The following is a 15,094-nucleotide window of genomic DNA, read 5'->3' as shown; positions in this document are numbered from 1 at the left end:
GAAGGTCTCAGTCATGAATTCCCACATACCTGGGTTTTCCTGCCTGTCCACTCTTGGGTGAGGTTCATCCTCTCTTGGTTGAGGCTTGTCTGAGCATGAGGTAAATGGCCTTGAACATGGCTGTGGCTGGGTACAGGAGGTTTTCGGCTTCCAGGGTTCTGGTTGGGGCAGGGAGGGAAACTCAACCCGCCCCCCTCCAAGGTGCCCTGGTGAAGACAGCCTGGCACAGGGTCAGGAAATTCTGCCCAAAAATAGCATTTGATTGAAAAAGAAAAACTTGTCAGTTCTTTGTAGAAATTCTAGAGTTAGAAAAACTTTCTACCAATAGGATAAAGAATATTTTTTTGTTTTTGTTTGAGAGGGGTTGATTTGGGGCCACACCCAGCATTGCTCAGGGCTTACTCCTGATTTTGCGCTCAGGGATCACTCCCATTGACTTGGGGGACCGTATGGAGGTCCCAGAGATTGAACCCAGGTCAGGAACGTGCAAGACGATCACACTGCCAGCTGTACTGTCACTCCAGAACCCAGTATCAGTTTTAAGTCAGCAAACTTCTTTACTGTTTGAGTTAAAACACTAATCATATTTACATTAAAATAATAAAATAGGCAGAAAAATACCTAAAAATTATCTACTGCTATTTTACCTTTCAGTTTCACATTAACTGCTACCTTATTTGCTGAAAATTAGACATTTCAAGAAGAAATTCATTGTGATGTATAGATCATCTTGCCATATAGATTCTAATTGGGGATGGGGAGGGGGTCTTTGATGAAATCAATCAAAGGAACAGAACAGAATGTATCTATTCTATTATTGTATTGTTGTATTCTATTATTGTATTGTTTGCTCGAGCGGGCCCAATAACGTCTCCATTGGAGACTTTGTTGTTACTGTGTCTGGCATATCGAATACTCTCGGTAGCTTGCCGGGCTCTCCGAGAGGGGCGGAGGAATCAAACTCGGGTCGGCCATGTTGGCACAGCGGGTAGGGCGTCTGCCTTGCACGCAGCCAACATGGCCGACCCGAGTTCGATTCCTCCGCCCCTCTCGGAGAGCCCGGCAAGCTACCGAGAGTATTCGATATGCCAGACACAGTAACAACAAAGTCTCCAATGGAGACATTACTGGGCCCGCTCGAGCAAATCGATGATCAACGGGAGGGCCTTTTACTTTTACTTTATTGTATTGTTTAAAAACATACATAGTTTTTAAAATGAGTGATTTAGACAATGAAATAGGAAATCAGAGTGATTGTTTTGGTGGCCCTTGCCTTTTTTTTTTTTAAAGTTTCTTAAGGAATATAACAAGAGAAAAGGATCTTTCTGAGATAAATACTGAATTTTTTTTAAAACCCTAGAACAAGACCAGGACATTCCATTCCTGTTCTACCCTCTCCCCACCACAGGAAAAAAAGATGAGTCATTTAACAGTAATTGAAAATTCATCTTTGCCCATCAGTGGCAAAGTCATCATCTTTAAACATCTGCACTTGTATTACTGAACACTTGATTTATATTTTTAATCAGAAAAAGATTCAGCCGTGTGTGTGTGTGTGTGTGTGTGTGTGTGTGTGTGTGTGTGTTGGAGGTGTGGGATTCTTGGACCACACCCTGTAGTGCTCTATTCCTGACTCTGTGCTCAGGTGACCCTCCGGGGAACCATAGTAGTGCAGTGGTTGGAATTGAATCAGCCACATGCAAGGCAAGCACCTTAACTTCTTGTACTTCTGCCACAAGAAAGAAGCAACTCTTTTTTTTTTTTAATTAAATCACTGTGAGATATACAGTTACAAAGTTGTTCATGATTAGATTTCGGTCATAAACTGTTCTACCACCTGTTTCTTCACCAGTGTACATTTCCCACCATCAGTGTCCCCAATTTCCTGCCCCACGCCCACCCCCACAGCCTGCCTCTATGGCAGGCGCTCTCTCGATCACTCTTTCTCTTTTCTCTCCCTCTCTCTCTTTCCCTCTCTCTCCCCTCCCCCTTTCTCTCTTTCCCCCCCCTCCCCCCCATTATGGTTAAGAAGCAACCCTTTTAAACCTTTTCACGTGTTTTGATGACTGTTCAACCAGCTCTTGTTGAGCAAAACAAAATTCCCAGTATCCATTTCAAATCTTCCTGCTTTACAGCTGGGGTCCTGCATCTCTTGAAAATAAAATGATGAATCAGTCCATGCAGTCATTAATTTGACATGGCTTTCATGGGAAAAGGAAAGGAAGAGGGTGTGGTAGGAAAGAGAAGAGCACTAGACAAAAAGGTAAATTAGACATACTGTGGTTTTCTTTGAAAGAGAGAAATGCTATTTTCAACAAAAGCAAAGGAGTATTGAAAACCATGAGTCAAGTCATAGCACAAACCATGTTCTGTGTTAAGTAAATTTCTTGTCCTCACAGCACTATCAATGTTAATCCCCCCAGATTGGGCTTTGTCTGCCGACTTTCCACACCCAGATTTCTCAGGTGGAGGGCTCACTAAGGTTTTTAGTTGGGGGAGCGCCGGTTTCTGTTCTTCGGGGGTGGGAGGGGGTGATCCACTTTCCTTTTGCCTTTCGGGGGACCTTGAGACCCTGTAGCCTTCAGTGCAATTTGGGTGATTTTTCTTTCTCTTAGGTCTGAACTTATTTCAACCTTTTTTTTTCCCCTTTCTTAAACCACTAGAGTTAACTGTTCCCATCCTGTTTCTTCTATTTAGGGAGCGTTGTCGCTGCCGGAATGGCATCTCAGCCTCCTCTTCATTTTTCCTGCCCTCTGCCGACGGGGAATCATCCTTGATCTCCACCTCCCATTCTTCCAAGTCCTCACTGTCTGCTGTGAATTCTTTCCAATCATGTCATAGACTTTGCTCCTGGGGAGAGATGAGGATAGACCTTCCTTAGCTGAAGGGCCTGATTCCTTTTCACAGTCTTCATCAGCATCTTCAGGTTCCTGACACTGGGTAATAATTACTGACCTTGTGCGCTGGAACAGGGCTGAGTGCAGGGGTCAAAACTCCACCCGCACCATCTGGAGCTGATGGTGTCCCCCAACCCCAAACCAGCCCCCACATGCAGCTCATAGAGACTACTATTTTTTTTGAGGGGGGTGAGTTTGGGGGTCATGCACAGCAGTACTTAGGAGCTATTTCTGGCTCTGTGCTCAAGTGACCTCTGGCAGTGTAGGGAAACCATATGTGGAACCAGAGATTCAGAAGAGGGTCTGCAGCTTGAGCACAAATGCCCTAACCCCTGTCACATATCTGCTACCCATGCTGCAGCCTCCTCAGACTCATAGTTAATTAAAACCCCTTATTTATACACTAACCCTGAAACCTAATTTTCTTGACTGAATCATATCCAGAAACACTTGTTGAGGGTTTGCCTCTCTTTGGATTGAATTTTATCATCTGATTGTAATATGGCAATTTTCCCCTCCCTATACTTTTTCTCCCACGCAATTAATAATGACTCCTTAAAGAATGACTCTTTAATCAAGCTCCCACTGTACATGTACAATGACTGGTGATATATATATATCAGTCTATTCCTTAATTATTGCAGGGTTAGGATTTTTGCACCACTATCCTTCATTGGTCAGCTCTTTCCCAGTAGTTCTTTTATTTCTTCATTTTTACTAATAGGATGGACTTAGACATTCTTATTTTACTCGGTAGGTTATAATTCATTATGGTCTTTTATTCGTTGTCCAAGATTTGTTCATGGGAGCTGATTCAGGCTGACTTCTGTGTCTCCTTGCCCTCATTTTATCAGCTCTTCTTTACTTTCTGGAACAACCAAATGTTCCAGGCCCATCTCTTAACCTTCCTTGCCCTGGCCCTGTCACTCATTATCTTATTTCAAGAAGCCTTGGGGGAATGGTTGTCGTGGAGAATGGTTGGGTATTTGGTACACAGAGTCTTGTGTCAGATGCACCATAGCCATGCGCCTGAACAGCACAAATCTCCAAGAAAGAACATGATATTAGTCTCTCTTTTTAAAATATGTATATATTTTTTTAATTTTCGGGTTATACAGTACAATGCTTACAGCTTATTCGTGGCTCTGCACTCAGGGATCATGTGGGATGCCAGAGATCAAAGCCAGGTTGGCCAGGCAAGGCAAACAGATGCATCTCCTCACTCCAGCCCATTACCCTGCCTTTTGACAATAGTCAGTGAGACAGACATTCTCAAGTAACTTCCCTTCGTTCTCTGACTCTACCCACTGTGCTTCCTTTATTCTTTTTGAAATACGGTTGGATTCAGCTGTTTCCAGTTGCCTTCCACTTTGTTTTCATAAAATACTTCTTGAATTTCATTTTATTTTTAATATGTAAACCATTATTAATATACTTCCTAGAACTCAAAACTATAGCAGGAAAGACTCCTGGAGGTGCGAGCGACTCCTTCCGGTTTCCCTCCTGCAATATTCTACCCACCGGCCTCCTGCGGGTGATTTCATTCCATTCTGCTTTTGTTTTTCGTGTGTGTGTGTGTGTGTGTGTGTGTGTGTGTGTGTGTGTGTGTTGGTGGGGGCGGGGGACGACAAAAATAAGCAGAAAAGAAAACTTACCTTTTTTTTTTCTAATTGTCATTTTTTGGTTCTGGTTTTGGGGCTACACCCAGCAGTGCTCAGGACATTCTTCGCTCTGCACTCAGGGATCACTCCTGGCGGGTTCAGGGACCGTTTGGGGTCACTGGGCATCGAACCCAGGCCAGCCACATGCAAGGCAGGCACCCTACCTGCTGTACCATCTCTCCAGCCCCTGTTTTCTTCCTTTTAAAATAAAAATGTATAATATGAAAGATTGGCTGCTACACACTTTGCTTTTTTAACCCTCTTAACAGTATATCCTAGAAGTCAATTTCAGATCAATTCTTTGAACTCATTTCCACACTCTTGTATAGTATCTGTGTGTGTGTGTGTGTGTGTGTGTGTGTGTGTGTGTGTGTGTGTAAGAGAGAAAGAGAGAGAGAATATATGTATGTGTGTTCCTTAACGTATTCATTCTGTGTTTGGACATTTAGATAAGTTCCAGCATGTTAAAAATATTAATACTATGATTAATAACCTTATATATGTATTATTTTTATATTTTTGGAAGACGATCTTGAGGGTAAATTTCTGAGAATGGTATTGATAGGTGGAAAGATATATATATATAGTTGTGTTGTATTTTGCCAAGTCCCTGCCATGAAACTTGTATCATTTTTCATTTTCATAAAATAAGGACAGAGTGCCTGCTTCCCCATAGCTTTACCAATCAGTGTTTGTCAAGCTTTGTGATTCTTGGAGGTGGGGAGAGGTTTGGGCCCTAGCTACTTCCACCCTTGAGGTCAGCTGTATGAAGACAAGCATCTTAACCTCCATGCTATCTTTCAGTCCCATGCTTTAAATTTTTATCAGCATTGTAAAAGTTCCAGTGAAAATGGTATCTCAGTGCAATTTCAACTTACATGTTTTGAATGACAAAGGAAGTTGGACATCTTTTCATAGATTTGAAAGCCATTAATTAACTTTTTGGTGAATTTTTTTTCAATTACAATTGTTTTTCTTGAGGATTTTGATCATTTTACAAAAACTACTTATTTTCTGCAGTTTTTAACTTGAAGTACAGATTGAAGTTATTTTTTCTCAGTTTCATGTCATTTTGCTTCTCTTGTTTCTTGCCATCCAGAAACTTTCCAACTCAAATAACAAGTGATGGATTTTATTAGAAAGTGTAAATTTGACACAGAAATATGAAAAAAATAGAGTTATAATAGGGGAGATGAACAGAAAGATTGTTAAAATAAAACAGCCATAAAAATAGACATGAACACATATATACATTTGAGTAAGCTAAATCATTAATAAATGAAACCATCAAGACTAGAAGAAAATGGGGTCAGAGAGATAGTCCATTGGGTATGGTGCTGACCTTTCATACAGCAGACCCAAGTTTGTGCCCCCCCGCCCCCCCGCCGTAAGCTCTGAGGCCTCCGTGTGTTGCCCCAAAATAAAAACAAGAATAAAAATGAAAAGACTAGAAGAAAATATTGGAACATGTTCAATGCATTATAATGTGTTTATCAGTGTCCTTGACGAAAATAGTACCCTGTTTGCATGGCAGTAAAACATGTCTCTAGGCCTGAGAGATAGTACAGCAGAAAGGCACTTGTCTTGTGTGCAACCAGGTTTGATCCCCTGGTTTTGTGCAAAACCCCATATGATTCATGCAACTCTGCCAGGAGTGATCCTTGAGTGTAAAAACAAACAGGAGTAAACCCTGATTACACCCTTTTGTGGTTCAAAGAGCAACAGCAACAAGTCTCCAGTCATTGTCTGTTGTCCCTTACAAGCAGGGGGTAGAAGCAAAATATATAGATCAGAACCTTTCATGTATGTAATTTTAATCTAGAAGCATAACGCCTACGAATGAGATCGCAAAGAAAAGTTTTGAGGAAGGGAGGGAGGGAGGGAGTGGAATGGAGTGGGGGGTAAACAGGAAGGAAGGAGGAAGGGAGGAAGGGAGGAGAGAAGGAGTGAGGGAGGAAGGAATTTTTAAGAGACCCAAGGATAACTCAGCTCCCGCTTTGCAAGTGTGAGGTACCAAGTTTGATGTCCAGTGCTCTGCCATGGGACCCCTGGCACTGCAGTAGATCACTGGATTTTTCACCCACCACAGCCAGGTGTGTGCAAGCACTGCAACTAAAGCACCTGACCCTCAGCATACCTCACAAGCAAATCTGTGTGAATGCTGCAGGCGGACATGAGTACCCCCAGAGCACATGTGAGTGGGCACCACAGTGAGCCCTGATAAGCTCAAGTAGAATATACAATCACCTGAAAAAAGTATATGATTTCTAGCCAGCGTCTCAGTCAAGTGTAAGGGCACCATAATCAACTGTATAAGCCCCCAGGTCACCCAACAACAAAGGAAAAGGGGCATGTGCAGCTCAGTACTTGCAGGAGTTATCAAACTGATGCTAGAACTAGCTGAAATGGTAGAACATGTGTCTAGTAAAGGAGAGGCCCTGAGTCCAGTCTCTGGAAGCATATACTCTCTCCCTACCCTTTCTCTGAGCACCACCAGGTGTACTCAGGATAGTCCCTGAGCACCAAACCATCAGGTCCCCAATTTAAAATAAGAAACTATAATTTGGAGTTCAGGCAACAAACTGAAAAGTATATGGCATAAATGGCTTCTACAGTACATAAAAAGTAATGAATAAGATGAGAGAAAACGACAGACACAATATGCAAAATGAAGGACAATAGAGAATATATAAAGCAAGAGGTGTAAGCAGACAGAATAAATGTAGGATGTATTTTTTATTTTAATATTGAGAAACATTATCTCAACATAGGAAAGGAAAGATAACTTCCTAAATAGCAAGAACGATGAATTAGGATAAATATTGAAGTACAATGGTCAATATAAATCTTTTAATTTTACACACACACACACACACAAACACATGCACACCCCTTTCTCTGTGTAACTCCATTTCTAGGAATTTGTTCTCAGAAATCGTTTGGACCATAAAAAAGAAAGTTCATTGCAGTATTATTTTTAACTGCATAATATTGGAGAAACCCATCTGTCTTAGAATAAAAATTTGTCAAATAAATTAAGATTCATCCATGTATAATGAAGTGTTTTAGATCAGTATAACAAGTGATGAGATATATATATATATATATATATATATATATATATATACACGTTTGTACTGCAAAAGGAAAGTTATAATGAAAAGAAATTCAGCAATAGAATATGTGTGGGTTTTTACTTCTCTGTGATACACTGATACTGCATTAATGTTCATATTTATGTAAAATTACTAACAAATTGCCTTTACTGGTAAGATTGGATACTGTTTATTAATTTTCATATCTGTGTTTTATAATATTTCTTCCATGACACATGAGTAGTTTATACAATAAAATGAAAGAATGGGAGAAATAAAACATTTTCAGTTTTTTTTTTAATAACTCCAATTTTAGAACATTATCTTGGCAAAATCATTAAAATTTTCAGAGTTAAAAAACTGGCAAAGTTTTAGAGCTGGAGAGATAGTACCAAAAGTAAGGCACCGACCTTGCCTGTGGCTGCAGCCAAGATCCTGGTTCAAATCTCCCAGCACCACGTAAGGTCTCCTGAGCACCAGCAGGGTCCTTTCTGAGGGCAGAGCCAGAGTAGTCCCTCAAAAAATTGGTAAGATTTTAATAGTAAAAATCAAAATATTTTCTACAGTAACAAACAATGCTTTGTTTGTTAAAGCATTTCTGATCGTTGTATCAGAAAAACTTGTATAATGATATTAATGTCCCCAAGTAATCATCTTATTGTAGAGTACTTAGTAAAAGAAATTAGAATACTATGAAATTTTTAACCATATCAGTCTTTTTGTTTGTTTTGGCTTGGGGACCGTACTTGGTGACAGCCAGGGCTTCCTACGATTCTGTGCTCAGGGTTCAATCCTGGGGGTGCGCAGACCATTTGCAGAACCCAGGTTGGCTGCATGCAAGGCAAGCGCCTTACCCGCTGTACTATCTCTCCAGCTCCCCTGTCTTCGAATCGTGCTCATGAGGCTGTTTTCTTTTTATGATGAGTTTCCCCTTTATACTTCCCAAACTTTCACCAGTGAACAAGTACCTTTTTCCTTGGGAGGTGGGGGGGGGGGGGTGTGCAGTAGAAAACATATTTTAAGAGTCAAACTAGAATCATGTTATTGTTAACCATAAGAAGAAATGGAGGGGCTGGAGTAACAGTACAATGGGGAGGGCATTTGCCTTGCACGCGGCTGACCTGGGTTCAATTCCCAGCATCCCATATGGTCCCTTGAGCACTACGGGAGTAATTCCTGAGTGCAGAGCCAGGAGTAACCCCTGTGCATCGCCAGGTGTGACCCAAAAGGAAAATACAAAAGAAGAAGAAGAAATAGAGCATCTAGATTTAGTATCAAAACGAAACAGCCTTTTTCTTTGTGTGCATGTGTGTGTTTATAGTTCTTCACATTTTTCTGTGGCTCGACGGTGGGAAACTGACTTCATATTTGGTTCCTCCTGTTGTAGGTCGCTTCGGGTGAGTGCAATGAGGACACTGAAGTTTACAACATCACCCTGTGCACGGGCGACGAGCTCACGCTGATGGGGCAGGCAGAGATCCTTTACGCAAAGACTTTCAAGGAAAAGTCACGACTCAACACGATCTTCAAGAAGATTGGGAAGCTCAATTCCATCAGCAAGCTGGGGAAGGGCAAGATGCCGTGCCTCATCTGCATGAATCACCGGACCAATGAGAGCATCAGCCTCCCCTTCCAGTGCAAGGGCAGGTTCAGCACCCGCAGCCCCCTGGAACTGCAGATGCAGGAGGGAGAGCACACCATCCGCAACATCGTGGAGAAAACCAGGCTGCCGGTGAACGTGACGGTGCCCAGCCCCCCGCCCCGGAACCCGTACGACCTCCACTTCATCCGGGAGGGCCACCGCTACAAATTCGTCAACATCCAGACCAAGACGGTGGTGGTGTGCTGCGTGCTGCGGAACAACAAGATCCTCCCCATGCACTTCCCCTTGCACCTGACCGTGCCCAAGTTTAGCCTCCCTGAACACCTGGTGAAGGGGGAGATGTGGGCTGAGAGCCTGGTCCATCACTGGCTGGGCATCTGCCAGGAGCAGTTCGACATAGACGAGTACTCCAGGGCTGTGCGTGACGTGAAGACCGACTGGAACGAGGACTGCAAGAGCCCCAAGAAGGGCCGCTGCTCCGGCCACAACCACGTGCCCAGCTCCCTGAGCTACGCCCGGGACGAGCTCACCCAGTCCTTTCACCGGCTCTCTGTCTGTGTGTATGGCAACAATCTCCATGGCAACAGCGAGGTAAACCTCCACGGCTGCAGGGACCTAGGTGGGGAGTGGACCCCCTTCCCTCACGACATCTTGCCCTACCAGGACCCCGGGGACAGTGGCAGTGACTACCTGTTCCCAGAAGCCAGTGAAGAGTCAACGGGCATCCCCGGGAAGTCGGAACTCCCTTATGAGGAGCTGTGGCTGGAGGAAGGCAAGGTCAGCCATCAGCCCCTCACACGCTCCCTGAGCGAGAAGAGCAGATGCGACCAGTTCAGAGGCTCCATCCGGGCCCAGTGTGCCACAGCTCCCCTGCCCGGCCCGGGAAGTCTTGGAGCAGCAGTGAAGTCTTCAGAGATCGCCCTACCTCCACCTCCAGTGCCTCCCAAATCTGAAGCCGTAAGTCATTTCTGTTTGGGCGGCACGGGCCAGCCCCTCATCCTTGCTTGGTAGAAAATAAATCTACTCATTTATTTTCTCCCCTAAAGAAAGGAAAAACTCCCCCATGGAAGATCATCAGAAGGTGCAAATATCCTTCCTTTGAAGCGACAGAAATGCCTGCTAACCTATTTGTACCAGTTAGAAGTTAGAGTTCTCTTCTTTTGGGGAAGACCTCAGAGGGCTTTGACAGCTTCCCAGAGAACAGATACTAGAGAAAGAAGAGGAGAAATTGGGAGCCCTGCACAGAGATGGGTAATCTGTTACAGTAAAGTAAAAAAACGTAAAGGCCCTCCCGTTGATCATTGATTTGCTCGAGCGGGCCCAGTAACATCTCCATTGGAGACTTTGTTGTTACTGTGTCTGGCATATCGAATACTCTCGGTAGCTTGCCGGGCTCTCCGAGAGGGGAGGAGGAATCGAACTCGGGTCAGCCATGTTGGCTGCGTGCAAGGCAGACGCCCTACCCGCTGTGCTATCGCTCCAGCCCTGTTACAGAGGTTACAGATATTGGTGCCTAGCAGCAAGAGCCATAATACAGCACATAGGGCACTTGCCTTGCACACTGACCAACCTGGGTTCAATCCTCAGCATCCTGTATGGTCCCCTGAGCACCACTAGGAGTAATTCCTGAACCCAGAGCCAGGAGTATGCCCTGAGCTTCACCAGCAGTGACCCAAAAAGCAAAAAATAAAAGCCAAAGGAAATATCAGAGCCTGAATCGCCACACTTGGTAACAGCAGAGTGTAGGGAGAAAGTGTTTTCAGTGAAACATGTTTTGGAGGTATTTCCTGTTAGATGGGATATAGGTAATGAGGGAACCGTAAATTTAGGAAAACTCTTAAACATTTAGCTAGAGTAGCAGAGTGACTCTAAATGTCATTTACAGTGACAGGGAGGCTGAAAGAGGAGTACATTTATGTGGGGAAGGAATGAATCGAGAGCCATTCGTGTCTTCTGTGACCCTCCTATTGGGCCCAGGTTGCTCAGAGATCAAAGTGATGCAGTGAGCTAATGAACACATACATACAGGGGTATGGTGCACACATGAGCAGAACCCATGACTGATGTGGTTCTTTATTGCTTAACCAACTCTTTCAGACATCATGGAGGGGAGGGCATCAAATTTAGTGTAAAAAGGTCAGTACAGTATGACAGATAGGTTCCCCCATTTTGACCATTATCTTTGGTTGGCAGACTCCAAACCTTTGCTACTCATTTTTGATCATTGGATTTCATTCTAAAGGGCAAAAGCACTAAAGAACACTGGATGTAATTCTGTTCTCTAGTTTGACAGTATTTATTACAATGATATTCTGTTTTTGTCTATCTCCAACCAAATTTTTTAAAATCTTACATAAATAAGAATAAATATTTTTTTATTTTATAAAATAAATTAAAATCGAACCCATCTGGCTGAAACACAGATGGGAAAGAGGGAGGGAGGGAGGGAGGGGAAAAAGAGAGAGGGAGGGCCAGTCTCTGTTCCCACCAGGTGATCCAAGACACATCTCTGGAACCCTAGGCCTGTGCAGAATCCCATTTCATGAGCAAAAGATTTTTGGTCTGCAGACTAGAAATAGTCATCAGTTAGACCTGGATTCTGGGACCTGTCTGTTCTACAAGGAAGCCGACAGATGAAGAGATACGATTATGATTAGGTCGATTAAAATGTAATAAGCAATAGGCAAGATACTGATGTTAGAGATTGGCAGACGGTCACTGGATGGGGAGAGTAGATAGCTGGCAGTTCCAGTTGGGCATTGAATGCAAGATCCCTTCGTGAAGGTCATAGCAATTTAGAGGAGCACAGAGAATGTGTCTTCACTCATTAAAGAGCAGAGAATGAGGGGGAAAGATAGAATAGCCTGGGGAGAGGGGCAGAAGCTGGGACAAGTGAGGAAAACCAAGTTCCTCAAAATAAGCTGTTCCCGAGGTGTAGGACAGAAAGCCAGGAGCAGTTACGAGCAGCCTTCTTAAAGGTCAGGGACCGTTCCTCCAGGCAGCAAGATTTGTCTCCTGCTGCAAAGCTTTCTTGAGAGAAGGTCACTTCTGGCTCTTTGCCCCAAGATACTCAAACGCCCATGATGGTGCTGGTCTGCACTTGTGCTGTTCCTTAAAGGATTTACTTAGGGGAAGTGTTGGAGGAGTCAGAATCCATATATATGAGTGTTCCCAGCCCCTGAAAGGACAGGTAAAGAGTAAAGGAGCACCCCTTAGTCATGTTAGCAGTATCTCACTTCAGTTCTCTGCTTCCTGTTGCTTACCGGTTGGAGCCCTCGTCTTTAACAGTAACTTGACCATCTGGGGCCTTTTCAGCAGAATGGTCCCTTACCTCTGGACATAGCAGCTGGGGCTTGTGTGTGCTGGGAAATTGACTCATCCAAGATGGTCACACCTCGAGTTTTTATGTAACTCACTCTAAGGGGCAAAACTAGCACCACTTGTTTTTCTGTGCCAAATGGAAAATAAATGAGACCATAAATATTAAAAGGCGCTGTCTTTGACCTGGGAGTTAAAAGAAAAATGCCAGTATTGTGTTGGAAACGAAAGCAATCCTACAGAAGAAGAATCAGTGTGGGCTTTCAGTTTATACTGTCTTTTCTTATGACATAAGAGAATCTTTTCAGAATATGTCCAATGTTTATGGAATTCTAGCATCATAAAGTTTTTTTATAAACACCTGAAATCATTTAATTACTGAAAAAAAATTTAATGGGTATTTCAAGTGAAGTCATGTTTTTTTATTGGGTCTGTGGCCATGAAATGAATTTTCCATTTTTAGGATGTGCGTGGGATCCAGAGAACGTCATGATCATTAGATGTGGCTTCAGCTTATAATTTTCAAAAGGGAACTTTAATAAAACATAAATGCAAGTGTTCCCGCAGAATTCAATAAAGCTTCTTTGGATAGTTACAGCGGAGTGAGTCCTGGGAGAAAAAAGGTGGTGTCGAGTCTAATAGCTTTGTCACCTGGTAATTAGAGTGGCGATAAGCTTTCAAGTGAGCTTCTTTCAAAGGAGGCATCATCTGGGATGGTGACAACTCCCCTCACGTCTTTAGGAATGGAAGGTGGTAGGGCGGTGGAACAGTGCCCAAGAGAGTGTGTCTTGCAGAGTAAAGGAAGTGAAGCTGGTAGTTGACAAATGAACCCTGTTCATCGCAGCCCTTGATCCTGACAGGCTGGCAGCCCCACTGCCCTGGGGGTCGGCCTGTTTGTTTCCTTCTGGCTCTTCCAAGCTTCCTGCTTCACTTTCCCTGTCCTAAGTTGTCACACACATGCTGCGTGTCCCCGAGTCTTGATGGTCCTCCTTGGCTTTCTGTAAAGGCCATCATCAGTTTCTCTTGTGTCCGTGATGCTGCTGCCCCTGATTTCCGCATCGGGCTGCAGCTCTGGGATCATCTGGGTTGTCCTTGGGGAGTTCCTTACTCCAGGGTGGAACCGGATTCTGGGGCCAGAGAGAATATCTGCAGTGGGGGAAGCTGTCGCTTTGTATGGAAGGTGGCGGTTCAGGATTGTGCTCTAGTCCTTTTGGATCTTTGTAACGGTCTTTTGGGGTTTTTTGTTGTTGTTGTTGTTGTTCTTGTTCGTTTAGGGGGAAATACTCCCAGTAGTGCTCAGGAACGACTTCCAATTCTTTGTTTAGGGCCACTGCTGGCAGTTTCTTGGGACCATATGGTGCTAGGGGCCGAAGGAGGGGGACAAACCTGGACCTTCTGCCTGTAAGGCATAGTTAGGCATAGGCTCAGCCCTTGAGCATTTCTCTGGCGCCTCTTTTGGTTTTTGAATTTTTGAGGCAGCGTCGGGGGGGAGTTGTTTTGTTTTTCACAAAAACTTCGTCTCCAGAGTATAGCAGCTATGGGCGTCCTAATGGGAATGTTCCAGGAGACTCTAACAGGCAAAGATGAAGCCACAGGATGCTTTGAAACTGTGGCAGAGGAGCCCAGGATTGGTGATATTTTTCACTTTCAAAAATATGTGTTCAGGGCTGCAGTGATGGTACAGCAGGTAGGGCGTTTGCCTTGTACTCGGCCAAACCGGTTCAATTCCCAGCATCCCATATGGTCCCCTGAGCACCACCAGGAGTAATTCCTGAGTGCAGAGCCAGGAGTAACCCCTGTGCATCGCTAAGTGTGACCCAAAAAGAAAAAAAAATATTCAGAGAGATAGTACAGTGGGCAAGGCATTTTTCCTTGCACATGGCCATGCCAAGGTCAGTCCCCAGGACTGTGTTTGGTCTCCCAAACACCGCCAGACGTCATCCTTGAGCACAGAGCCAGGAGTCCTCAACAAAAACTCAGAAATGACTTGGCCCTCCTAAGTGGCATCATGATTAACATAAATCCTTATTGGTGTGTATGTTAATTCGTACCCATTATTCTGTCACGTTTATATGTCCATCCACTATTTTTATTTCCTGAGTATTGAGTGATAAATCTGAACTATTTTTCCAGATACATCCTAAAAATGTAAAAAGCTTCAAGAGGGAGCTTTATTTCCTACCCCTCTTTAGAAGGTGCTGTTTTGAAGAGCAGTAATGGCATGCTTGATATTGTATGAAATTCTTTAAGTAGAATGTTTGGACTCCCAAGCTGCCATGGTCTGTGTAGTAAATGACCAGTCATTAAAAGTCATTATCAAAATTACAGGATTACAATTCTCCTAAAACCGGGCATATAGCAATAATCAACATAGGTACCCTAGAATCTAGAGATTAATGCCCTCCATCTGTCTTCAACCACAAGCAGAAGTATAGTCACTCTTGGTTGGTTGTTAACATTACAGCAATTTCTGAGCTTCATGAGAGGGAAACCATAAAAGGTTGTGAACCACTGGCTTAA

At 43.7% G+C, this 15,094-nt stretch overlaps 1 protein-coding gene across 3 annotated transcripts in view; it reads left to right on the top strand.

The window, feature by feature from the left end:
- The window catches only part of GAREM1 (GRB2 associated regulator of MAPK1 subtype 1), a 213,814-nt gene that overhangs the window by 179,782 nt on the left and 18,938 nt on the right, over positions 1-15,094 (top strand). For all 3 annotated transcript variants that reach the window (XM_056138160.1, XM_056138159.1, XM_056138161.1), the window contains one exon: positions 9,041-10,213. In XM_056138160.1, coding sequence (XP_055994135.1) covers positions 9,041-10,213 — 1,173 coding nt within the window. The remainder of the gene's footprint in view (positions 1-9,040; positions 10,214-15,094) is intronic.

Source organism: Sorex fumeus, unplaced genomic scaffold (genome assembly GCF_029834395.1).
Source record: "Sorex fumeus unplaced genomic scaffold, SorFum_2.1 ptg000128l, whole genome shotgun sequence".
In the NCBI taxonomy this organism is placed as follows: Eukaryota; Metazoa; Chordata; class Mammalia; order Eulipotyphla; family Soricidae; genus Sorex; species Sorex fumeus.
Note: the sequence above shows the minus strand (reverse complement) of the source record. Positions and strands in the feature narration are given on the sequence as shown.